Source organism: Pyrus communis, chromosome 1, assembly GCF_963583255.1.
Source record: "Pyrus communis chromosome 1, drPyrComm1.1, whole genome shotgun sequence".
Lineage (NCBI taxonomy): Eukaryota > Viridiplantae > Streptophyta > Magnoliopsida > Rosales > Rosaceae > Pyrus > Pyrus communis.
Genome location: NC_084803.1, coordinates 37,739,551 through 37,766,985, shown reverse-complemented (window position 1 = coordinate 37,766,985; position 27,435 = coordinate 37,739,551). Strand labels below are relative to the sequence as shown.

Genomic DNA, 27,435 nt, shown 5'->3' with positions numbered 1-27,435 from the left:
AATTATAATATAAAAAAAAACACTTATGATGAGTGTAAAATAACATTTTTGGAGTGCTAATAACTGTTATCTTAAATAATTAAATAAACGAATTAAGGTTCTAATGAAACACTGAATCCTTACAAAATTGATCAAATAGCTAATTTGTTTTCAAGTTGGTTACTTTTTAAGGGATGATCCTTGATGATCCACTAAGTTGGTTTCAACCCTTGCTTTACTCATAATTTAGCAGATATGAAATAAAAAATACTTTAAAATAGCTAGGTACTCCTCCTTAAAAAAAATTTAATTAAGGAAGACAACACAAAATTTACAAAAAAACAAAATGACACCAACCAAGTTGCGTGTTATTTAAGACTTAATTAGTCGTCGAATCTTATTAACTACAACAATTCGTGATCTATTCAAAGGAATGAGTTGGTTATGGATTCTCTTCAATTTTTGAGTAGATCGAAGGCAAACAGTGGAATAATTGATCAACAGATTATTCAATGAACAACGATATTAAAAACGGAAAAATAATCAAAATAGTACAATGGCCGGTGCTGGCAAAATTCTATGGAGCTAAAACCCTGTAAACACCGAAAGCCCTAGAGAATGTCTTGTTGAAATGCGGTTAATTAATTATTAAAGAAATTATTAGTAAAATTAACTAAATCTCTTGTTTGATTCTCATTGCAAAAATGTGAATCAAACTAACACCGTTGTAGTAAATGTGGTTGTATGTAAAATCACGTGAACTTATTATTCAAGTAATTATAATAGTTTATTAATTTGTTCATCTGAGATTTTATGCTCAACACTCTCCCCCTCAGTATCGTTACACGAAGCAAAATTAACAATAAATTGAGAGCCAAACAAAGGAAAACACAAGAACAGTAAATGGCGCAGTGGGATCTTGGGAAAGAGTGACGGAAACGTTATAAGTTCGCATCGGAGATGATTACAGAGTGGCTGTTAGTGAGGTCACATGGATTCCTCTGAGCATGTCCGACACCTGAACCAAGCTGCTGCGTATTGTTTTTATCTCCTTCTCTTTCTCTCTCTCTCTCTCTCTGTTTATAGATCTTCATCAGAATCTCTGGGACATCACCAGCTTTTCGTCATCTTCTTCTTTTTCTATGTCCAAGTGTCCGACCAAATTATTGCCAAATGAAACCATGGTCACATCTTCTGTTCAGAAAATTATGAAAAAAGTACAGTACTAGCTGGTTAAAAGACTAAATTATCCCCCTTCAATGCATACAAATTTGAGTTGAATAGGGAGATTGGTGTCCTCACGGTTAGTATGGCGTTCTATTCATGACATGGGATATGCTTTTGGACCCGCACAAACAAAATGTCTTCTCCAAACATTGAGTTTTAATAATTAATTTAATAATCCATTAGAGGTGCTTAATAGGTGAAAGAATAAATTATATCGTATATTCGTATTTATCATCTACAAAACTTAAAATTAAGACTTTTCACTTATAAGTGTAGTGAAGAAACATTAGATTATGGAACTAATGGTTGTTTGAGAGTTTGTTGATTGAATGTACTAATTTTCACTTGTATTACTCATAATACTCATAATAATGAGATTTAAACAGTGAGATTCATAACTCGCGTATAAATGTAGAAAAATAGTACTAGACGGTAGTACCAAATAGTAGTTTAAGAATTTGTCGATTGAATATACTAATTTTTACTTGTACTACTCATAATACTCATAAGGATTAGATTTAAAGAGTAAGATTATATCTACACAAGTGAGCTTTTGAGTGTTTCCTAACGATAGATGCATGCTACTCTCATGCTTGTGTAGACGATTGATTGTAACATTATTTATGCAAGCAAATTCATTGTACAAGATGTAATCAATAATGCGATTAGTAGTTCAAGTGCAAATAACATGTTGTAATAAATCAGTCCAACTAATATAGTATTGGTGTATGATCAAATTGTTTGTTGTCGTGTGTAAGCTATTCTTCATATGAGTGTATTATTAGACCGAAACGTCACAGTGATAGTAGACATATTTCATGTAAGTTGTGAGAGAGCAAAAGAGATCTCTCTCGAACCTCTAATGGAGAGACTGGTCTACATGAAATCTCACGTGCAATCTACATGAAATCTCACGTGCAACACAATGTAGCGTTTTGTTTGCTTGGCTAAGCTCCTTTAAAAAGGAACCAGAGTTTCTTATTAGAGATGATAAAGGGGCGAGTTTGTTTGGTCTTTTGGGTGTAGTGCTTTGGCTTAGCTAGCTTCAACCCTAATAAAAATTTCTTTGATTTGGGTTCTCTTTTAGTGGAAAGGAAAAACCTCCTCTCCCTTCTAACTGCCTTTTCCCTTCTGAACCACACAAAAGCCCCTCGTACACTTTCACTCACTACTATAGAGTCCTCTTTAACAAATCTTCACCGGACAATTAAACAGATTTTTCATTAGTTAAAAAGTGATTAGAGTGATTAAAGCATGACATTAGAAGCTGTGGTTTACCCACAAGAGTACCCATTTAGCTTTGGTTGCAAGGACTTCTACTCTTTTAATGGAGGTGGTTCTTGGGGCAGTGACTTCATCTCACAAGACCAACAAGGCAACAATGAATATTGGGACTACTGTTCATCATCTCCTTCACTTTTGCAAAATGTGAAAGATTGGGATCCTAACTCCTCACCTGAGGCCTGCACGGTTAATCAATCTTGCCAATCAGGACAACACCTCTCCGCCATGGAAGCACCGCCGCAACTAGCAACAACAAGTCGGCGCAAACGGCGTCGTACCAAGAGCAGCAAGAACAAGGAGGAAATTGAAAACCAGAGGATGACGCACATTGTTGTGGAGCGCAACAGGCGCAAACAAATGAATGAGTACCTTGCTGTCCTCAGATCATTGATGCCACAATCTTATGCTCAAAGGGTCAGTTTTACATTTTGATCACAAAAATAAAAAATTGGGTTCCTAGGTTGGCCAAAAAAATTCATCGAGCTACATATGTTTTTATTTTTGTTTTTCTTTTACAAAAGCCATATTACGGGAGGGAGATACACGAACACAGAACCTCGAATGTGAGGGTAAACTGGCTTAACCACTATTAAGGGAGGCAGTACAACTAGAAGTCCCTTGCGTCTCCATTTTCTTTAGATTGAAATGTTTTTGGGATTAACCCTTATCGTTCAAAAAAGTCACATGGATTTCTACCCATATGTTCTTTTAAACTGAATTTTTTTTTGGGATTGGACCAAATTAATCTTGTTATAAATATTTGTTACAGGGGGACCAAGCATCAATTGTTGGGGGTGCCATAAACTTTGTGAAGGAGCTAGAGCAGCTTTGTCAGTCCATGAACAGCAACAAGAGGAGCAAGCAACAGCCTTTGGCTGACTTCTTCACCTTCCCACAATTTTCAACTCGTGCAACACAGAATAACAACTCAGCTGGGGTCCAAGCAAATGACTCGAATTCGACTCAGTGTAACAACAACCAGGGGGCAGCAGCAGACATAGAAGTGACCATGGTGGACAACCATGCCAACCTTAAGATACTGTCCAAGAAAAGGCCTAGACAGCTGTTGAAGATGGTGGCTGGGTTTCAAAGCCTTAGGCTCAGTGTTCTTCACCTTAATGTCACCACAGCTGATGAAATGGTCCTCTACTCGGTTAGCGTTAAGGTAATTTGTTTACTGTTTTACAGCCAAGTCTTTTCAAATGATTGCATTACCTTTTCATAATTAATGTCCTATCAAGAAAACATCAATATATTTGACCAGGAAAAAAAAAAAAAAAAATATCATATCAACAAATTTTATGTTACTACTGTCACCGCTAATATTAAAAGAAATGCTAATTAACCTAGTCACCAGGTGATTAGGGAATAAACGAACGTACTTATACTGTTTTAATTTCAATTTTTGATATCAAATTTAAATGTGAGTGATTATGAATACTTTATCGTTACTAACCAAGATACCGAGACTCTCCCTCAAAAACTATAATTCCAGGCTGTTTGTGTTGAAAAACAATGAAAGGAGTACAGTAAACAAGGAAATGATGGGAGCACTAGGCTTTCAATAACGTTGGATTTTCATCTGAGTCTTTAAATTGGACAAAAGAAGATTAACTTATCAGTTACACCCACTTATTATATTATTTTCCACACCCCATTTTTGTCATTTGGTTTTGCACTGCGTATGTGAATATGATGATGGGAATGCTACAAGTTCATGTACTAATTAAAAAGTTTGTCTAGAAATTAATAAGAGAAAATTACATTTTTGTCATTTGGTTTTGCACTGCGTATGCATCGATCTGGTGGGTCCAATGTGAATCCTACAAGTTCATTCACTAAAAAAGTATGTCTAAAAAAGAACAGATTATCTTTTTTTTTTCTTTTACTAAACTCAGTATAAATGTTTTTTTTGTTTTTTTTTTTTTTAAAAAATTTTAGAGAAAATAATTAATTTCTGTTTATTTGTGAATTGGGACAGATTGAAGAAGGCTGCCCGTTAAATACAGTGGATGAAATAGCAGCAGCTGTTAATCAAATGCTCCGCACAATTCAAGAAGCTGCCTTTAGCTGAAAGTTTAATCCTTACTTTGAGTGGGATTAAATTTACTTCGTTCTCTTTTGCATTATATTGTATGGTGTGTGTTTGCTTATTGAGAGAAAGGACTAATCTAATTGTCTACAGTGAGCCACAATGATTGAAATAATCACTGCAACAGCATCTTTCCAATACCTCTAAAACCAACAAAACAGACAGAGAAGATATATTAAGTTCCATCTTTCTCTATCATTGCTTAATTTGTATGATAAAGTAGTGTCCCAGATGCAAATTATAATTCTATCGTCAATTAAATTACTATAATTTGACATAAATCTGCTGGAATTAATATTCGTTTCTTTGGGAGTCGAACATTTTGGGTTACGGGATGACCGAAAGGAGTCGAACTTTTTGGGTAGGGTCCCCATTGTACAATCGAATATTTGTACTTCTTAAACTATATACCGATCCCGACAACAACCAAAAAAAGAAAAAGAAAAAAAAAAAAAAAAAGCCTATGTACCCATCGATCTAACCCTAATTTTCTATTAATTGAGATTAACTTGCACATGCATTATGTATAAACTCGTTTCGCAACATGCATATGAGTTCAACTATATTAGTGAGCTTCATAAATATGTGAGAAAAAAAATGTTGTGAAGGGAAGCATATATAACTAGGGGTGGTTCGATATGGGATCCCAAATCGAAAAAGGATCTCGAATTTCAACGAAAATTTTCAAGATAGGAATCGAAGACTAATTCAGAACTGAAATTTCAGTATTCCAAATTTTTGGAGTCGGTGCATACTGATGCTGAAAAGGTGGAGAACAAATCCGAGACGTCCAAGCATTCGATTTGGTATATGGGTCGGAGTTTTCGGCAAAGGGGAGGGTGATAGTGCTGCCATGTGGGCTGACATTGGGTTCGCACATAAGGCTGGTGGGGAGGCTGAGGGCGGAGTTTCAACCCAAGATTTGTTAGAATCTAGAGACTATGATCTCTATTGTAAGGAGTGAAGCGAAAATGGAGATGAAAGGTTTCTGGAAAATCTCAAAGAGTTGCAGAGAGGATATTCACTAGGGGTGGGTTCAAAAAACCGAAAACCGAAAAAAACCGAAAACCGAACCGGACCGAGACCGAAAAAAACCGAACCGAAAAAAAAACCGAACCGAAATTGTCAAACCGAACCGAACCGAATCTGACCGGTTCGGTTTCGGTTTTTGAGGCTCGGAAACCGAACCGAACCGAACCGAACCGATATATATATATATATATAATTTTTTTGAATATTTATAAATAGTTTAGTCATACAATCATAACAAAACAGAACCTGTTGCCAAGTTGGTTTCAGTGAAACTTTACAAGCATGGAGGCATGGGTTCGAACCCTCATGCCTCCAGGATTTGTGAGATTTTTTTTAATTTTTTAATCTTTTTAACAAAACAACCCTAACCCTCCTCCTCCTTATTTTTCATTCCGCCTAGCCTATTAATATGAATGTGAACTTTTATATTTCCTTTTTTTTTTTAATAATTTTGGAGGGAGAAAGAAAAAAAAAAAAAAAAAAAAAAAAAAAAAAAACCGAAACCGAACCGAAAAAAAAACCGAACCGAAAAAAACCGAAAAAAATTTGAACCGAACCGAAATTCCGAACCCAGCCCTAATATTCACACAGAGCAAACATTGCTTCATTCATTCACACACTGCACACAAGGCATGTGCGAGAAAAACAGTTGGCAGGAGAGGGAGAGATTCTCTCTTACAAAGTTCAATCTCCACCATTCATGTAATCTACCCTATAAGATAGCTACAAGTGGCAACACATACTACTATCACTAAGATTACATCTTAGTTGTCCAATTGGAATGTAATCCAATGGCTCACATTTAAGTCTGAAATACTAAAAGTTATGCTGGTCTATTCCAGCCAACCAGCTAGTCCCAAGCCTGCCCAAAGTTTGAATTGCAACAACTACCTAGCGTCAACGGCTAGCTGACGTCATGTTACCGTTGCATTTGAAAAAAAAAATTTCAGACAAAATTTAAAAAAAAAAAAAAATTCTAATTTTTTGTTGTCTTTAATATTTAAGTTGTAATTTTTAAATTTAAGTTGTAGTTTTTAAAATGAAGTATTTGAATCTTAAAATTGAAGTTGTTGAATCTTTAAATTGAAGTTGTTGTAGTTTTTAATATGTTCGAAAACCTTATTTTAATAAGATAGTTTAATTTAAGTAACCATACTAGTTCAATTAAAACAATAAATTATGTTTGGCCTATGACCCTTTGGCCCTCTCGATTGGAGATGGTATGAAATATGGCATGGCATTGTTTATTAAAATATAGGGTAAATTACATAAAATTACCTCAACTATAGGGTCATTAGCAGTTTCATACCTCGTATTTAAAAAGTTTCAATGTCATACCTTATCTTCGATTTTGTTGCAATATCATACCTTCCATTAGTTATCTGTCAAATTTTCTGTTAAATGCTGACTTGACTTGAGACGGGGTCCACTTTCTATTAAAATATTAATAAAATAATGAATTACCCTAAAAAAAAAATTCCCAACCCAACCCCGACCATCCCTTCTCCCTCTGCCTTTCTCCCCCCTCCCTTCTCCCTCCTTCCCTCCTCTGCACATCCATCATTCCCTCACCCCACCCTCGACCCTCCCTCCTTTTCCTTTATTCCCCTCCCGTCTTCCCCCCCCCCTCACTTCCTTCTCCACCCACCCCTTTCTTCCCCCTCCCATCTTCCCCAAACCCACCGCACACCCATCCTCTTTTTTGCAAGTTGGGCTCAGGTGCCCCGCGGGGGGGGGGGGGGGGGGGGGGGGGGGAGGGGTGAAGACGAATTGGGGTTTGGGGAAGATGGGAGGGAGGAAGAAGGGAGGGGGGGGGGGAGAAAGGAGAAGGGATGGTTGGGGTTGGGTTGGGTTATATATATATATATTTTTTTTCCTTTTTAGGGTAATTTATTATTTTATTAATATTTTAATAGAAAGTGGACCCCGTTTCAAGCCACATAAGCATTTAACAAAAAAATTGATAGGCAACTGATGGAAGGTATGACATTGCAACAAATTCAAAGATAAGACGAGGTATGAAACTGTTAATGACCCAATAGTTGAGGTTGTTTTATGTAATTTACCCTAAAATATAATTTCTTGGAGGGCTATAGGGCTAAAGGGAGCCCTTTGGTCCTCCTTCAGTTGGAGATGGCCTTATAATGAGTATAAAGAGGAATGACAGGGGCTAGGAAAAGATAAAAAGCTATTAGTTTTACAAATATTATTTTAGCAGGGTTTGGAACTTACCTGAAAAAAATAGTAACATGCACAGACACATGTCCTCTTTTTGTTGAGAATGTTAGTTGTATAATTGATAATCTTCTTTTTAAAAAAGAGGATAATTGGTGGCAAACCATGATTATTTATCTTATCGACTCAAAGAAGGCTAGTTGGAATTGCACCTTATATGTGGCCAAAATCAAGCGGATTCACAACATACAAAATATCGAACCTATGACCTCCCTTTTTTTCTTTAGGGAGCTGACAATTTTCCACTAGGCCACTTGTCATGGTTATTGAAAGAAGAATTACTTTCTTCTAGAAATACATCCCGTATATAATAGAACCTTGATAATTTTATACTCGATATAATTTCGGTCAATAATATTTTGGGCATTGTCTCGACTTGGAGATAACGTGCTAAATTAATAATTTACTAAATTTATAAGATAATTCATCATAAAAAGGATTATTTTATTGACACCCCACAATTGTTAAATACACCAACATACTTAAATCACCCCACACTTTATATTTGGAATTTCTCACTTTAACAAGTGGCACATGTTTTTTTACACAAAAAAAAAAAAGTATTTAAAATTACAATTTCTTTTGTGTGTAAAAAATGATACATGGCATTTGAAAAAAAATAAAAAAAAATTCAAATGCAAAATTTAGTGCACAAGTTGCTAACTTGAAGTGGAAATTGGCTCAATGTTTACGTTTTGGTTGCACTATAAAAATGATTTTTGTATTGTACTTTTGAAAACACCATGTATAAAATAGGTACTATGATTACATTCTACACTTTTCCTTTTGATGTAGGTTTAGATCCACATCAAAACGATATAAATAAATGATTAATGGATGGACTTTGGTTAACTTGGGATGACCTACCCAAGTTGCAATCTGCCAGAAACTCGTTTTCTTCCCATCTTGGTCTTTATTTTGCAATTATTCTCCAATTCCACACCAAACCAAACAGACCAAAGTTTGAAGTGTTTAACTTTTTTAAAATAGATTTAGATTTTCTCTTACCGTGTCCTTTTGATACCGGAACAATATCTGCAAAGCCAAAATATATGAGAACAATGACATGGTAAATATTTGCAAATGAAAATATTACTCTAAGCATCAATAAAATTCATCTTAAACTTTGGAAAAAAATTTGGAATGCAAAAGTCTTCACCTAATTTGGTAAAGGACAGAGTATATACAAAAAGTTCAGTAGGAATGATGGTCCAAATGAGATAGGGGTGAGGCTTAGAGATGAGGAAGTACCAAAGATTGAGCACTTTCGATATCTTGGATCTATCTTGCAAAAGAACGGAGAATTGGATGAAGATCTCAATCATAGAATACAAGATGGATGAATGAAGTGAAAGAGTGCATTGGATGTGTTGTGCGACCAACGGATGCCACAAAAGTGTGAGTGGCCGCAATCGAAGATAAAATGAGAGAATTAGTTAAGGTGGTTTGTACATGTAAACCGAAGATCCATGGAGGCTCCAATTGGAAGATGTGATTATGAGACAGAGGCTCAGGACAAAAGGGGTAGAGAAAGATCTAGGAAGATTTGGAGAAAGGCTCTAAAAAAAGACATGGAGTACTTAGAGCTAATGAAAGACTTGACGCAGAACCGATCGCATTAACATTTTAGGATTCATACAGTCGACTTTACTCAGTGGGCTAAGACTTTGTTGTTGTAATCGTGTCATATTTAATATTATAGAGATGAGTCACATAAATATAGCATTAGTTTGCATGCATGTACCATTATTTTGAGGGTGAAGTACGGATTTAGTTCATAAATTATTACTTGAGTGAAAATTAAGTTGCAACTATTTTTTAGAAAATCAATCCTTAAACGAATTAAAATATGCTAATTACATGCCTAATATTAGATTCGGAGCTATTATATTCAATTTTTTGCCAATTTTTGTGTATCACATGCAAGTTACATGACATTTGATAAAAATTTGGATAGAATAGTTTTGAATATAATAGTAGAGATGAAATTAGCAGGTTTTAATGAATTTAAGAACTTATTTTACCAACAAAAAAAAAAAAGGTTAGGAACTAATTTTTTCTAAGGTAATTCAAGGACTAAAATGGCACATTGCTCTTAATTCTGCAGACAACAACTGGATTCTGTATTTGATGTTATTATGCTGTATAAAATAGATCCAATCTCCTTTTTTCATAAATCAGAATTTCAAATATATTGTCACTTTCCATGTCAAGAAACAAGAACTGAAGCACCTTCACCTTATTGAGAGGTACATAAGAAATCTCTATATTACAGTACAAACATCTCACACAATTAAACAAAATTTACAGAGGAACAACTGAAATTTTGCTCCACTTACGTCTCAAAGACCTTTTCATCAAAACAGGGCTTATATGTAGAAATTGCCTAATTGGAGGATGACGCTTTCGAGCAAGGTCCGAATGGAATTTCTCAACATTCTGCAGTCTGATGACCAACTTTTTTGGAGCCAACGAGGAAATAATTGAAATGGACCTTCTTTCAAGAATCCAATTTCCTTTGGAATTTATTTCCTGTTTTGGTATATTTTCATGATCAAATTGGTGGTCTTCACCTTCATCATCCACCCCAGCTCTGTTTTCGAAAACCTCTTGATATCCCACTTGATTATTTGCACCTATTTCACCTTCACTCTCAGTGTTCTCCATCTGGGATTCTCCATTTGTGTCTGAGGAAGCACTGATCACAGTCTCGCTCACAATATTAGCACGGCATAGCGGGCAATTCGTGTGAGACCTCAACCAAGTGTCAATACAAGGAATGTGAAAAGCATGATTGCACTTTGGCAATAGTCTTAGAGTGTCATCTTCTTGAAACTCAATCAAACAAACCGAACATTCGGTACCTTCGATCAAGCCCTCATCTTTCCTGTACTTACAAACTGAAATTGAATTTATGATCGACTGTTGTAAACCAACGGTGGAGATGAACCAGATCGGATGGTCTACTTGATCTGCAAGTAACTCTTGATCCGTGCCGCTAGATTGAGAGGGCGAAGATCCATTACTTCTGTGACTGCACCAACTTGTGCAAGACTTCACCACAATAAGATAGTACCCAATAAGAAGAAAAAAACTGGCTAGCAAAGAGACTAAGAGCACCACATAAGGTGAGATATGGATGTTTTGGTTGCTTTCATCGATAACCAGAATTGGTGGTGGTGGTGGTGTATAATAATCAGCATAAGGGTAACATTCGTACGTGCAATCGGGGCCGCAAAAGTAAGGACATTCAGTTTGGTTTGTGGAAATTGGTGCAGATGGGAAGAGCTTTCTGTGTTTGATGACTGCCATTAAAGAGGGTGTATTATTGAGGAAATTCATGAAGCTTGAGAGGATTGGAAAAGAAGATGAGAGGTATAGAGGGAGTGAGGTGGGGTGTCAGTTTTCTTGTGTGAATTAGAAGAGAAGAAATGAAATTAGACATATCTCTGTCAAGGTTTAGTGGAAGGGGAGGGGGTATTATTGCTGGGGTTGGTATTATTTGGGGCAAGTCAGGAAAGTCCATGCCTCTATGACTCTGCATGGATTTACCTGTTCCTTGGCTATAACTAATAATTTATTACTGCGTTTTCGTATACGTTTTCCTCTGCCCTACAAAAGATAAGTTGGTTGGTTCTATTATTGTATATGATAATCATTCTTCTTAGGCAAATTGATTGCAAGCCACTTAATACTAGTGTCTATTGGTTTTTCTCTCCCGTTGTAATTAAGAGGTCTTAAATTTGACTCCATAAATGATGAATTCGATACCGAATTATTATATCTGATCCATATTGTGTGGCTTGACCTACACCCTCACCTTTATCTTTTTATAAAAGAAAAAATTAGTTGCAAATTGAAGGCTCAAAGCAATACCGAAGAAAAAAACCTAGCTCTGCTAGTGTGGGAGCAAGTAGACGAATAACGCCTCTTCTTCCCGCTCTTTATTTCGTTTCCCTTCAGTTCTTTTCTTTGTGGTGAATAATATTATCCCTTTGTAGCTATATGATCTGAACCATGTTCATATCTGAATTTCGATTTTTATTTTTTTTGTTTTTCCCTCATATGCCAATTCCACTCCCAATATCATTTCTCCAAGATTTTCTATTTTCTCTAAACTTCGATCCATCATCAACATGAAGCATTTTGTTGCAATATGCTCATATGTTTTCCGCTTCTAAGTCAAATCAATATTTTTATGCTCCTATAGATTTTCATTGTCATTGGGTATGGCTCCTTACTTATCCTAGTGTTCTTGTTTTCTACGGTCAACCAAGAAGGGCAACGTTGGCTTTAAAAACGGAGGAGGCAAAGTAGGCAGTTCACCCACTAGAAATGATTGGACAGGTTCTCTAGAGATCGGAGATGTTGGAGGAGCAACGCACCTTTTTCTCTGAAGAGAGATTTCTTCCTCTTTTCCGAGACTCTTGGGCAGGACACCCTAATCGACGGTTGGGGTTGTGGAGAAGCAATCAATGATTGTGAATAAGAACCGCTAGGATGTTTCCACTTCTTTAGACTTGAAGACGAAGCAACCTTTGATTTGGAAAGGTGAAACTTCTTATGGGCGTTTTAAGCCTCGACGAATGCCTCACCTTCTTGCAGGCTGCAAACTCTCGTTAATGGAAGGTTGTAAGGAGAAATCTTGGCTTACTGAGGGTTATTGCTTGAAGACTCCATGTGAAGAGCTTCAAGCAAAGATTTTTTAAACTTGTATGACAAGGAAATTGAAGTCCTTTCTTTTCATAGCAAAGGATTTGAAAGTTTTTAGCAAAATGGAAGGAAAAGATCCGAGGATATATAAGTGTCATTCGACAGAATCACCTAGCCGTCAAATTTAGACCACCTTGCTTTGGGATCCTTCGATTTGACAATTGGAATTAATGAAGAATATCGAAGAAAATTTCTCGTTTCTTGTGCATACGACCCAAGTGCAAGATCTTATGGTTGCACATGTGAATCCAAAATGCCTCCACTTCAAAACGCCAAGAATCAAATCACACGTATAAAGATTGAAGACTAAACGGTACATGTTCCAACTTACATAGAAAGACATGGTCTTTGGGTAACAATTCATCCTCAAGGGGAATGGGTTGCCTCTCAATTGAATGGTTAGAGGTAATTGTGAGCCTATGATTTTTCAGGGTTGGAGTAAGCCTGATTCAAATGCAGTTACCTCAGAAGTCCAATCATTGACTCATCAACTCCGGGCGGAGCTGTATCAAATGAAGTAGCGATACCACCATCACTCAACTCCGAGGTAATAGGCGGAGTCCTAGTGACTCCGTTGGATGGTCATGATTGTTTTGCAAGACATGTGATCTGAACCAAATATGGACACAATCAAATCCTTTAAGTATTGGAATTCCAACAATCTAGGAATTGGCGTGTGTTGCAAGTAATCATAACTCCTAAGATGGTGCAATATCAACTTCTAGATACCTTCTAAGATTTTTAACTTAGAACGAGGATTTTATCCTAAAAAGGTCTATCTCCCCATAGTATAAATATACTCATCCGGGGTTCATCTATTGTTACATCCCAAATCGCCAAGGGGAGTGTATCCTGTAAGCCTTATATGTATATTCCCATCTCTACCTAGCATGAGGCCTTTTGGGAGCTTACTGGCTTTGGGTTCCGTAGGAACTTTAAAGTTAAGCGAGTTTGCGCAAGAGCAATCCCAGGATGGGTGACCCACTAGGAATTTCTTATGTGAGTTCCCAGAAACAAAATCGTGAGGGTGTGGTCGGGGCCCAAAGCAAACAATATCGTGCTACGATGAAGTCGAGCCCGGGATATGGTGGGGCCTGGGCCAGGATATGAAAATTTGGTATTAAAGCTAATCCCTGGCCGAAAGCGTGCTGACGAGGACGTCGGGCCCTTAAGAATGGTGGATTGTAATATCCTACATCGCCCACTTATATGTATATTCTCATCTCTATCTAGAACGAGACCTTTGGAGAACTCACTGGCTTCGGGATCCATAAGAACTCAAAAGTTAAGCAAGTTCGCGCGAGAGCAATCTCAAGATGGGTGACCCACTGGGAAGTTTTCGTGTGAGTTCCCAAAAACAAAACCGTGAGGGCGTGGTCGGGGCCCAAAAAGAACAATATCGTGCTATGGTGGAGTCGAGCCCGGGATGTGGTGGATGACAGGGCCGAGATGTGACAATTTGGTATTAGAGCCAATCCCTGGCCGAAAGTGTGCCGACGAGGATGTCGGGCCCCTAAGGAGGGTGGATTATTACATCCTACATCACCAAGGGGAGTGGATCCTGTAAGCTTTATATGTATATTCCCATCTCTACCTAACACGAGGCCTTTTGGGAGCTCACTGGCTTTGGGTTCCGTAGGAACTCTTAAGTTAGGCAAGTTCGCACGAGAGCAATCCCAGGATGCGTGATCGTGAGGGCGTAGTCGGGGCCCAAAGTGGATAATATCGTGCTATGGTGGAGTTGAGCCCGGGATGTGGTGGGGACCCGGGGACCAACAAACAAAAGGAAGGTGGATTGTTACATCCTACATCGCCAAGGGGAGTGGATCATGTAAGCTTTATATGTATATTCCCATCTCTACCTAACACGAGGCCTTTTGGGAGCTCACTGGGTTCGGGTTCCGTAGGAACTCTGAAGTTAGGCGAGTTCGCACAAGAGAAATCCCAGGATGGGTGATCGTGAGGGCGTAGTCGGGGTCCAAAGCAGATAATATCGTGCTATGGTGGAGTCGAGCCCGGGATGTGGTGGGGGTTTGGGGACCAACAAACAAAAGGTGGGCCCCTTGGGCACACTTATTAAGACCCAAAAACAATTTTAAAAGAGAAATATCCAGCCCAAGGTGCAAATTTCATGAAAATACCCCTTTCGTTCTGATAAAATCGGGACGTGTTGTTACAATCTACCCCCGTTAAATAAAATTTCGTCCCGAAATTTGAAATGACGTGTTGCACTGAAAAACTCGAAAAATAGGGAGAAGAAATAATATATATATATATATATATATATATATATATATATGTATGTATACATAGCAAAGAAATCAAGTTAGAGCGGTTGCACAAAAGGGAAAATGCCACCCCATCGCGATCGGGTTGCAATGATTCCTTTTTCGTGCCTCCAAGCTCATACCTTTTTTCTCCATTAGTGTAAATAATAGAAAACATACTTTATAAAGGTATAAAGTCAAAAACATAAAATAACGTAAGGTCAAAAGTAAGTACATAAAAGACGATAACGTCAAAATAGATATGTACTAACATATAGGTTGAAAACTCGTGCTTAACTTAAAACTGAAAATGGAAATACTTCCCCCAAAACATTTGTAATGTCAAAAACAAATAACTAAAGTAAAGGAAGTTAAAATACCTATACTGAAAATTCAAAATTGGAAAATGAGAATGGGTCTTGCCTAAGTATACGAACATCACGTACTCCGAGAAATGTGTGTTTTTGGGTCAAGTCCCAACCATAGCGAATCCATAACAACTGCTGAAGACAAATCTTCTTGCCCACTTGCTTAACGAACTCAATGAATAATTTATCGATACCATAGTTGGTTGTCCGCAATAACGATCACACATTTGTTGTCTCGATAAGCAAGCATAAATTTTTTAAGGGTGCACAACTTCACACGTCGTCAATTTGATCCTCCGAATACTAATTCACAATACTCCCTTGACAACCAGTTTTACCTGTAGAAAACTCTCGTACCATGTAGCAACAAATGCCATACTCAAACTGAACAAAACAGAAACTATCGTCGTAAAACTCTATCCGGCACCCAGCATCCTATCCTCCTCAGTTCTTCCAAATGTGACAAACTACTCCAGAGTTTTGCCAGCAAAGAACCCATTTGAAAATTGTACCTTGGGATTCAAGAGAAATGGCTACCATGTTAGTAGTAGACCTAAAAGCTCGAGCCAAGCAACAAAAAACGAGAAGTCACTTTCCCCAACAAATAGTATCTCTAGGGAGCTGTTGCAGTGCTTAAACCACCTCTCCATTTTTTCTTAGTTGCAGATTTCTAGTCAAACGAGATCAAGGTTGGTGGAAAGAAGAATGACTCGCAAGTAATTAACCTAGAAAGCAAAGAGAGCACACATTTTTCGAGAAAAGTGTAAATATTATACGATTCTTGCCTCAACCAGGGTGTGGTGCAATCCCAGAGTGCACCAATAGATCTGTTAGAAGTGTTTCAACAACCACCTTTTAGGCTGGGCCTTAAGCCCAAAACCTTTTGGACCTAAGCCCAAAGCTCAAGCCCAACTCGGATCCAACCCAAGCCTAGACTCGTTGACTTTGACCCGGTCTAACCGTTGACCTAGTCAACTATCAACATTGACATTGACTTTGATCGATCAACGTTGACCTTTGACACGTTGACTTTTTGGGTTTCATGCGGGACAACTCTTAGGCTAATTTTGATGCTCTAAACCTATTTTTGATGTCTGTTTTCCCAAATTAAGTCGTTTGAGTAGATTTTGACTAAATGTACCATTTATGTGCTTAGGGTCAATTAATTGTGGCATTTCTGTCTTCGCTAGCTGCGTGGCTCTTCGGGAGCTATGTACTGTGAGTGGACCCTTTCTAAAAATGCATGTTTTGATTGTAGAAATGCATACATGAAAAGCATGATTTGACAACTATGTTTTATGAGATAACATGCTTACTGAGGCTGGTTTGAATTATTACTATTTTTCCTATAACCCGTGTTCTTATAGAATATCTGATGGATGACGATATGATATTTAGAACATGTTTAGAACACCTCTTTATAGTATAGATGATGGATGACTTTATACTATGAAGTTGTTTTTCAATATATATATGTTCAATGATTTTGTACTTACCTAGTGGTCCTTATTCTGCTACAGGATGTAGGGATAGATTCCGTTTCGTCCTGGGCTACGGTTTGGTGTTGGCATAGGGCCTGGAGTGTGTTTCCTCTGGTTATTAGCACAGGGATGAGGAGCCGGCATGAGGCCTGGAGTGTATTTTCCTCTGATTGCTTGCTCAGAGACGGGGAGCTGGCATGGGGCCTGGGGGTTATCGGACATTCACTAGTGATTATTATATATACAAGTTATGATTTGAGACATTGCACGGCATGCTAGGTTTCGGAAAACTTATGTTTATCATGATATTTATGTGTTTTCATAAAACCTGGGGGTTAGTACGTTGATAATTGTTTTATTATTATTATATATATATATATATATATATATATATCAACTTGGGCCACTCATTTTCGTTTTGTGCCCCCTTCAGGACTTAGAATCAAGGTGTACAATCTCGGCGTCAATGCACTTCTGCATTGGAACCTTCAAGTCCTCTCGGTGTTGGATCCATTCTTTGTTTCATTTAATTTAATTTTATTTCTTTTAGTGCTCTAGTTAGTTGTATGCTCTGAACACATTCCTTAAATGCATATTCATTATTCTTTTATATTTATAAGCCTTATCTACCCCTTGTTTTCAGCATTTGCACTCAATAAATGGCTTTCGTCACCCTTGGGTGTTGGTCAGCACGTGCCTATCCTAGTATTTGGGGAATATCGGGATCGGGGCGTGTCATATTGGTATCAGAGCCAATCCCTGGCCGAAAGTGTGTCGACGAGGTTGTCAAGCCCCTAAAGGGGTGGATTGTTACATCCCACATCGCTAAAGGGAGTGGATCGTGTAAGCCTTATATGTATATTCCTATCTCTACCTAGCATGAAACCTTTTGGGAGCTCACTTGCTTCAGGTTCCGTAGGAACTCTGAAGTTAAGCGAGTTCGTACTAGAGCAATCCTAGGATGGGTGACCCATTGGGAAGTTGTTTTGTGAGTTCCCAGAAACAAAACCATGAGGGCATGGTCAGGGCCCAAAGTGATCAATATCGTGTTACAGTGAAGTCGAGCCTGGGATATGGTTAGGGCCCGACCTGGGATGTGACATCTATAATAACATAATCTAAACACTTCAATTCTTTTGCCCACTACTTGAGTCTAAAAAATTTACTGACTTTTTGGTCGGCACACCCCATCCGGTCTTAGGTTACTCATGGTTGTTTAGTGTTTTGCAGGTTGCTCGAGTTTGTGCTCAACCACCACATACAGCGGTGCACGAATTTGGTTCCAATAGCCGAAGCTTCGGCACAAGGAGGTTGTACACGTCCACGAGGCTGACTTTGAAGAAATCAAGCTCGCTGACATTGTCGAGTGTGAACTTAGTAAGAGTGGCGGGAGGGGCAGCACTGTTGTCGTAGTATTCTAATGCAAGATTCAAAAGGGATGTTGTTTATGCATGCACCACTTTGTTGGTTCATTATTTCACAAACAGAAAATAGCAGGAACCAGGGCCGGTTGAGGCCCAGTGTAGGCTGGGTGCCATCCAATGCCCCAAAAAATAAGGCACCATAGTTATATGATATTCATATATGTTTTCATAATAGAATAAATTTTAAAAATTTGCTTAAATGAACAAGAAATTTAACTAAAACTTGTGGTTTTTGTTGTTTAAAATTAACAAGGAGGTCTCGGGTTTGAAATGGTATGTGTGTTATTTACGTACAAATTTTTACGAGTTTCTTTTCATAAGAGTATAAATTATAAAATTTGGTCAAAATGATCAAGAAGTTTAACCAGAAGTGGTGGTTTATGTTATTTAAAATTAATTAGGAGATCCCAGGTTCTAAACATTATGTGCGTTTTTTTACTTTCCAGTTTTTACAAATTTTTTTATAAGAGTATAAATTTATAAAATTTGGCTAAATGATCAAGAAGTTTAATTAGAAATAATGGTTTATGTTGTTCAAAATTATCGAAATATCCTGAGTTCAAAATGCCATGTGCAATTTTTACGGATTTTTGTTTGGTTGCTAATTTATTTTTAATTACCAGGTAGTAACTATGTTGGTTGCAGTTGTTAGACATTCATTCCAATTCAAGTTTAACCTTTAACAAAGAGTAATGCGTAGACCAAATTTTAACCAAATTTGCAAACTATATGCATGTCACCAATAGGAAATAAACTCATTAATCAACACTTAAGTAATAATCCAATCATCAACAATCACATCATACAGTTTACAAAATTTGAATTAAAAATTTGGTATCCTAGCATTAGCCTTCAAGAAATTAATGTATGCATGTCTTAACTAATACTAGGCTTAATTTAGTGCTCATTCATTGTTTATACATATCAATTAAAGACTTGAAAATATGATTAGTTTTTAGTCCCACATTGACAAGGTTAGTAAATAAGAAACAACATCACCTCACGAGTTATATAAAAACACTTTAAAAGTTTAGATATAAGGGAAACAAAACTCATCACCTATCTACTTGTAAGCCTTTTGTTTCATTCTCTCAATCAAAATAAATTATTTTTACATGTGAGAACAAATAATTTTTCTTACATAAAGTTAAGGCACGTTTTTTGAGGTCGCCCCAGCCTAAAAAAATCTCCTGATCAACCTTAGCAGGAACTAAGGCCATCTCCAACCGACCTGGCAAAAAGGTCATAAGGCTAAAAAAAGATTGAAATGACACGAAAATTGCCTCCAATCGAGGGCTAGGTCAAAGGGCTTGTGGGCCCCACCTGCCCAAAACCCCCAAATCAGGCTAGCGAACTGGCCATTTCCAGCCAGCCAGCTAACCCTCCAGCATAGCCCAACTGGTGTTAGAATGTTAAGCTTGACTTTGTGGCAAGTGCAAGAATACCACACTTTCTTCGTTATTGTGCTTTCTTTATGCCAAAAGGTGTTTCAATGGACCATTTTCCAACTCAAGACAAACTGCAATGGAAGATCAAAACAAGAGAGATGAAGGACGAAGAGAAGTAATCTATAGAGTTACTCACTTTAGCGACACATGTTACTCGAAATCCTATCTGAAAATTTATTGAGATTACAGAAAGATAAGAAATCTGGAGAGTTACTCACGCTAGCAACATGTGTCACTCAAAATCCTATCTGAAAATTTATTGAGATTATATAAAGATAAGAAATCCGGAGGCTTATTCATTTAGCGACAAATGACACTCAAAATATGTCCAAAAATCTTATTTTAATATGGTAGTTTAATTTAATTAACCATATTAATTTAATTAAAATAATAAATTATTGAGGGGGTTATGTTTGGCGTATGACCCCTTGACCCTCTCAATTGGAGATGGGTTCTTTGTCAACGGGCTATGTTTTGGCCTATGGTCCTTTGGCCCATTGGTTGGAGATAGTATAAAATATGACATGACACTATTTATTAAAATATAATTTCTTGCAAGGCTATAGGGCTAAACATGGCCCTTGAGCCCTCCCTTGGTTTGAGATGGCCTAAAGCATCGGGAGGGGGAGGGGGAAGCGGATGCACACTTTATAATGCAACTTTTTTCTAGACCTACGTAGCTAAGATTAAAGTTTCTAGTATCACAAAATGAGTTACAATATTATCCATGTTGCTGGCCTATTTGATTGAACTATATTTAGGACTATGGAAGGAGATGGCCAGTAGCAAGAGAGAGAAAAGAGAGATTTAATTGTGAGGTGTATATTGTATCACCCCATTATGCTTTTATTTATAGTAGTATATGTTAAATTCTTACCCTTATAGGATTACAACTCTAACAGGATAATAACTACTAAAAGGAATATTCAAAGATATCCCTAAATACACTAGAATTTACTCAATCACATTCATATTCTACATATGACTGCAACAATCCACTATAAGTACATGACCCAACCAAAATCAATTTTAATTACTCTTTGGGATGACTCTCCAAAGATGGATTGAATCAATTGGAATTTATTAGGTTTATTGAGAAAATCAATTAGAGATTTGATTTGATTTTGTAGTAGGGTATTTTTGGTATCTATCCATTAGGGTTTCTTAAATACAGCTTGTAATTTAGCTTGAAAGAACAAGATAGTGACAATGTAGTCTTATAGATTTTGAAGCCATTTCGACATTCTTGTTTATTTATAATATTCTTACTTTCGTACTTTGTTGTTTGTCTGCTTGTTTGTTCATTCTTATGTGAACTTTGATTTTTAACTTGGTATCATAGTAGGTTCAATCCTTCGAGATTTAATTTGCTTCAGGTTATTATCAGTTTCGTCTTTCTATTGCTTCTGTCCTGTTGTCGTTTGGGTTTAGTTTAATAGTTGAAAACAAAAGAACAAAATATGAAAAGACTGTTGAACCCTTGTTTGTGCCGTGCCGCATCGAGTTTCTTTCCCACATCCAATCACCATCACATGGTCGTCGAACCACCTTGCCGCCCCCACAATCACAACTTCGCTGCTTGAATCGATTTCGCTGATGTTCATAGAACCCGCCACTGATCCGACTGAAACCCAGAAAAAGGAACCCGTCGTTCGCACCACGACCTGCTGACTCCGCTACTGTATTATCGTACCAGCGTCCTCACTTCCACATCTGACTGATGTAACCCACATGCTGCAACCCTGCCCTCGTGCAGAATCAACCACTACTAGATATCATCACTGCTTCTTGACCTGCGAACCTGTCCGCTGACCAAACTCGCGTTCTAAAAAAAAAAAAAAAAAAAAAAAAAAAAAAAAAAAAAAAAACTAAGAAAAAATTGGACAAGTGTGAAAAAGAAAGGAAAAAAAAAGGAAAAGAAACATTTGCTGTTTGTTTTGAGAGCCCTACCCGGGTGGGTTGCTACTTCCTGATTATTGAGCCCATAAGACCAACTCCAATAATAGGCTAAAAGCCAAATTATCTCCCAAAATTTCCCCCAAACCCACTCCAACCCAAGGGGAAAATTGGGGCTAAATGCTAAATGTTAAACCAATGCCAAATTCTCTTCAAAATTTAGCCCAGAAATCAGAGTGGACTCCACCCAATATTTATTGGAATTTAAATTTTTTTAGATTAAAATGTTCATAAAATTAATTTACGATAGTCTACATATTTATTTTTTTTTAAATTTAATTTAACAAAAAAAAATAGCCTAAGTTCATTCTTTAATAATCCCGGGCTAAAATTTTAGGCTAGAACGGTTGGAGCAGAAAAGTTGTTTCTGAGCTAAAAGCTAAATTTTCCGGGCTAAAATATTTGGTTTTTAGCCCAACCATTGGAGATGGTCTAAGGATTGTATTTTAGAAGGGTTGTTTTTGTTGAGTGTGTATATAGAGTTTGTTGTTCCCCACCACAACGATTGTTTAAGGCCCACATGGTTGACACGATTAAATCGGTTGTTGTTTACTGCAATGATTGCTCGAGTGCTTAGACTAGTAAACACTTGAGTGACGTTGTGTTCCTGGTTATAAGTCTGCTTGCTTGCCGGAATCTACTGATTGCTTGAATTGTTTGCTTGCTCACTTGGATTTTTTGTCCGCTTAGATTGCTCATTTGCATGGTTTGCTTGAATTGCTCGAATTGCTCGAATTGCTCACTTGAATCGCTTGCTTGTCTTGCCTTGTCCCCCTAAGGAAGGTTGTATTGTTGTGTCAAATCCTAACATAGCTTGTCTTGCTGTGTACGCCTTCAGTAGCTTGTCTTATCTTGTCTGTCTAACGAAGTTTGTTTTGTCGTGTCCGCCTAACAAAGCTTGAATCCACATTTGCTTGTTGGCAAGTTCATGACATGTACCGCCATGAGTTTCACGAGGGCGTTGGAATTTATTAGGTTTATTTAGGAAATTAATTGGAGATTTGATTTGATTTTGTAGTAGGGTATTTTTGGTATTTATGCATTAGGGTTTCTTAGGTTTATATCATTGTAAATACGACTTGTAATTTAATTTGACAGAACAAGATAGTCATGATGTAGTCTTACGAGTTTTGTAACCATTTCGATACTCTTGTTTATTTAATAATATTCTTACTTTTGTACTTTGTTGTTCGTCCGCTTGTTTGTTCATTCTTATGTGTACTCTGATTTTCAACTGAATTTACACAAATCAACAAAATTTGACCCCGAATTGTAAGAAAGTTGGGAATTTAATTGGAATTAGATATTATTACCTACTATTAGTATCCTGAGGATGGTAAATAGAGAAACTTACAATGATGGTAATCGAGCCATGGATTCGGATTGTGGGTTGTGGTTGGGGACGGTTACCGCAACGAGGATTGTGGTATGAAGGTGGGCGGGGCCCACTTTGTTTGAATTTAGTTTAAGTATCACTAGGTAAACTAAATATATGGATTAAATTTGTAAACTAAATGATGTGTGACCAATAAGAAATAATCACGTTAATCAAGACTTAAGTAATAATTTAATCATCAACTTACATGTCATTTAGTTTATAAAATTTAGTCAGCATTGGTCTCCCTAACATTACCCATTTAGATTAATTTTGTTTTTAAATTGATTTTCTTTAACATTTAAGTATTTTAATTTGCCATGTCAATAAAAAAGACTCCACATTTTCTTCGTCATCACTTAATAACCAGTTTAATAGATTTTTTTAACGGATGTATGATATTGAAATGAAATGATAAGTAATGTATGAGATTGAAATGTTTTGAATATGTTGTATGAGGTTGTAATTACATCCAAACCTGAATCGATAAAATCTAATTTACCCTAAATTTTATATAAGTTTTTTTAGCAGTACCATAGTATAGTTGGGGGCTAATTATATAAGGAAAGTTGATGAAAATGACTTGAAAACTTTGAGTTTTAACGATAAGGACAAAATAATAGGTAAAGTGAATAGTACCAAGATTGTATTTTTAGTGTAAAAATGTGGTTTTTCTTTAAAATGAACAATATCAGGAATTTTTCGTTAAAGTTTCCAATTATACAAGGTCACTAATATTTGTAGAAAATATAGGTGGCGTATTGGAATCTCATGTGTCCATTGTGTAAAGTCATTAACAAGACTCCCAATCTACAGTCGAGTAGTATGTGTTTTCTGACCATGGGCCTAACTGAAATGGTATTATTACGAGAGTTTTAATGAAAAACTCACGGTACTGTTCAATTTAACGAAAAACCACATTTTTACACTAAAAAGTCAATTCTGGCACTATTCACTTTACCCTTTATTTTGTCCTTATCGTTAAAACTCAAAGTTTTCAAGCCTTTTTCATTAGTTTTCCTTATTATATAAGCTGGGATGAAGTGAAAGGTAGGTTTTAGGTTAAGTTTGAATCCTCTTACACGCGAAAGAGAGAAGAAATAATGAGTTATGTGTCAAATGAAATGGACATACAACATTTGCATCACTACAAGTGAAAATTACATTTCCGTCAAGATCTTGCCACAGCATGCCGACGCAAAAGCATGACAAATTGCTTAGGCACAACTGTTGTCGCAATTAAATGAAGAATGAGCGATGGTGTCGAAGTGCGGTTACGATTAAGTGAAAGAGTTTGCGGCGGAGTTGAAGTGCCGCCGCATGATCCCTACCATTTGAGACGACAAAATTACTTGGGGTTGCAATTGAGGCATTTTAATTATGTTAATTAACGAGTGCGACTCCAAGTCAAAGAAGAAATTATTCTTCTTCTTCACACAAAGACAGAAGTTCAAGATTATCAGTCAATTAGGTTATGTACGGTTCTTTATTAGCTAATAACTAAGACTTTCGCGAACGGATTGAAATTGGTTTTATATTTTGTGGTTCATGATACTCAAACTGCTTCATTTTCCTAATAGGAATATCTTTGATAATGTATCAATGGTTTTGAATTGATATGATGAGTCGATATTATACTATATATTTTACCCTATTCTTAGTACTAATTTATTGTTTATTTTGTGAAAATTTTAATACTTTTAATTATATTTGCAAGGTAGGATATTCGACTTCCTCTGGAGCAAAAAGTGGCCAAATGGATGTATTTCGGAGTGATTCCAATTGGAGGATATTCGTGAGTCTCCTAGTTAGTTCGTATCAAAGTTTCAAAATTTTCTACTCAGTGATTTATTTATAGTGATGTAATAAAGTAGTAGCGTGCAGTGCTGTCAAAGTGACGTTTTGGGCTTGTTTGGGCTTTTTGGGGTCCAAGATGACGTCTTTTGGGTTTGAGGCCTTCTGTAATTATGTTTGGGACATCTTAAGCTTTAATTTTAGCCATTTTGGGCCTATTTTGGAGCCCTAAATATCCAGAAACGTGGCTGATTGGTGGCTGGGCAGATTTTCTAAAGTTAGAATAATAGGAATGTATTTCTTTGTTATCTTATTCTATTTTTTTCTAGTTTTAGAAGACATTTTCTAGTAAGGATTTTATTTTGTAACAATAGAAATAAGGCTTTTTAGCCATTAGGGTTTCAGAACAAAGGAGAAAGAGAGGAGAAAAAGAACGCATAAAATTTGGAGAACTTAGGTAGGCTTTGACTATTTGTATTTTTCATTCAAGGTGCTTTCTATCCTTGTTATTAATAATATTTTGTTTTATGATTGCTCATAGCTAATTTCCTTTTGTTAGGGCGACACCACAAGCCTTAGTAAGAATATGTAGTTTCTTTTCAATTTACTTATAATATTATGCATGCATGTTTGAATTATTCATCGTTGGTTTAAACTATCTATTTGTCTTAATGCTTGATCGCTATTAGGATATTTAGAAAAGTAATTTGATGCAATTTTGGTCGGAGGTCGGTCCCTAAAATTGATGAAGGCTTCTTGTGGTTAATATGTGCAAGTTCACTTAGGATAAATACCACACCTTAAGGGTTGCATAATTTTTCAAAAGGTTTCACAAAGCTTAATAAGTCTTGCATTTTAGATTTGATCTGAATACCACAAACTGATTGCATGTTTGATATACGATCTATGTTGGGGGTCCAAGTAGTTAGGCATACTTTAGGAAAACCTAACCTTCAAAATATGCATGTGTAAGTCATAAGTAATTGGAAGAACTACGTAGGATTGTTAAGGTGACAGTGGAATCCTAGTGCTTTTACAATTTAATTTTCAAAAACATTTTCTTTTAGTTTATTTTATTTTACCGATTTATTTAATTATTTCTATTAAATTCGTTTTTATTATTTTAGGTCATAAAATCAACCTTTTCTCAAACTTTGTTTTAAATAATTAATTAAGATTTGGTTTAACATAAACTATTCATTCAATTCCTGTAAAGAACGATCTTACTAAAGCCAACTATATTACAAATACCTTTTTAAGTGTTTTTATCCCTACTTTTACAGGTGATAAAAAAATCCTATCATGATGCATTCAATTAAGAAAATGAAAAGGGATCCTAAGGTGGCAATGTCACTTAAATTAGATATGGCTAAAGCTTATGATCGTGTAGAAAATAATGTTTTTCAGTAAGTGAAGAATTGCATCAGGTTGGTTGAATGATATTGTTGATCCTAAAAGCTACCAAGCCTATGTGGCTCACAAGCCGAGTAACTAATAAGTTAACTACGTCCTTCGATTATGTACGGGGCATGCCAACTCAACGGTCGAGCTCGACCGGGGAGTAAAATGTGTTGATGTTGTGTTGAGCGCATTGCTGACTTCTTGATCCCGCGATTGCTATCGAGGAAAGAACATGTCTCGGCCTTTGGGTTCTAGAGCCTGAAGACAAGGCTGCTAGTTCTGTGAAGTTCACGAATCGTCAATGCCGGGTTCAGTCATGGTGATTATATTCGTAAGAGTATAAGCACTCTGAATTGGCACCAGGCTATATAGATACAAGTACTCGAAATAGATGTATGTCTTGATAGTAAATGTGGTTCGGCTGTCGGAATGCCGAACTCTAAAACTCTCTTCCAAATATCCAATCATAAAACAACTCAGCATTCAATGTGCCGAGCCTAATAACCTATAACACCTCAATTCGCTAAGAAGGCTGATGAGCTGACCTATACCAACAGGAACTTGAAAGTCCCTGTTGATCGAGACTTGGATAAATAACTAATCAGTCTCGCAGCAGTGTTGTTTATCCAAACTGAAGGTGCTTCTTGATCAGCTGATTTTACGACTCCAATGCTGTTTATCCAAATTGAAAATGTCGTCGGTTGCCTTCACAGTGCTGTTTATCCAAACTGAAGATGTGTTTGCGGAAGAAAGGGGAAGATGATAGAATCTCAAAGGTTGTTGAGAAGCTTTGCACAAGGCAATTTGTGTGTTGAATTGGAGGGGCTTTTTCCGATGCACAAAATCTTGTATTTATAAGGTTGGATATAGGCCTGACAATTCTTAACACGACCCAATAACCGGACACAACACGACACGACACGAAATTAAAAGGTGTTCGAGTCGACACGATAACGAATAAGGTGGTTATCGAGTAACCCGATAAGCACCTGTTAAAATAACGGGTTGGTTCGGGTATACACGTGAGTAACACGATAAACGATAAGCAAAATATTAATTTTACAATTTTATAACCCTAAAAAAATACTATAATAATTATATATATTAATTGAACAATTTTATACCCCTAAAAACTATAATAATTATATACATATGTATATATATTAAATTAAATATTAAAAATTGATGACCATTGGATCAGCTTAAATATATATATCATTCAATTTCTTAAGTGTTATACGTACAAAATAAATAAATTTAAATCTACTTAATAAATATATATATATATATATATATATATATATATATATCATTGAACTTGATGGGATACGAATTCTACGAAACTTATTTCAATGATTC

The 27,435-nt window shown here is 36.5% G+C and overlaps 2 protein-coding genes across 2 annotated transcripts; one reads left to right on the top strand and one right to left on the bottom strand.

The window, feature by feature from the left end:
- Positions 1 to 2,214: 2,214 nt before the first annotated feature.
- Positions 2,215 to 4,672, top strand: LOC137743689 (transcription factor bHLH96-like). Its single transcript, XM_068483623.1, has 3 exons — positions 2,215 to 2,904; positions 3,260 to 3,655; positions 4,472 to 4,672. The coding sequence occupies exons 1-3, from the start codon at positions 2,461 to 2,463 to the stop codon at positions 4,562 to 4,564; spliced, it is 933 nt and encodes a 310-aa protein (XP_068339724.1). The 5' UTR covers positions 2,215 to 2,460; the 3' UTR covers positions 4,565 to 4,672.
- Positions 4,673 to 10,153: 5,481 nt separating this feature from the next.
- Positions 10,154 to 11,205, bottom strand: LOC137743678 (RING-H2 finger protein ATL54-like). The gene has a single exon (XM_068483614.1). The coding sequence runs from the start codon at positions 11,189 to 11,191 to the stop codon at positions 10,154 to 10,156; it is 1,038 nt and encodes a 345-aa protein (XP_068339715.1). The 5' UTR covers positions 11,192 to 11,205.
- Between the last annotated feature and the right edge of the window lie 16,230 nt (positions 11,206 to 27,435).

Bases quoted from the DNA above. Each gene is read 5' to 3' on its own strand.
- LOC137743678 (XM_068483614.1), bottom strand. From the start codon at position 11,191: ATGAATTTCCTCAATAATACACCCTCTTTAATGGCAGTCATCAAACAC.
- LOC137743689 (XM_068483623.1), top strand. From the start codon at position 2,461: ATGACATTAGAAGCTGTGGTTTACCCACAAGAGTACCCATTTAGCTTT. The intron at 2,905-3,259 runs GTCAGTTTTACA...TATTTGTTACAG, and splicing joins CACAATCTTATGCTCAAAGG to GGGGACCAAGCATCAATTGT. The intron at 3,656-4,471 runs GTAATTTGTTTA...GAATTGGGACAG, and splicing joins TCTACTCGGTTAGCGTTAAG to ATTGAAGAAGGCTGCCCGTT.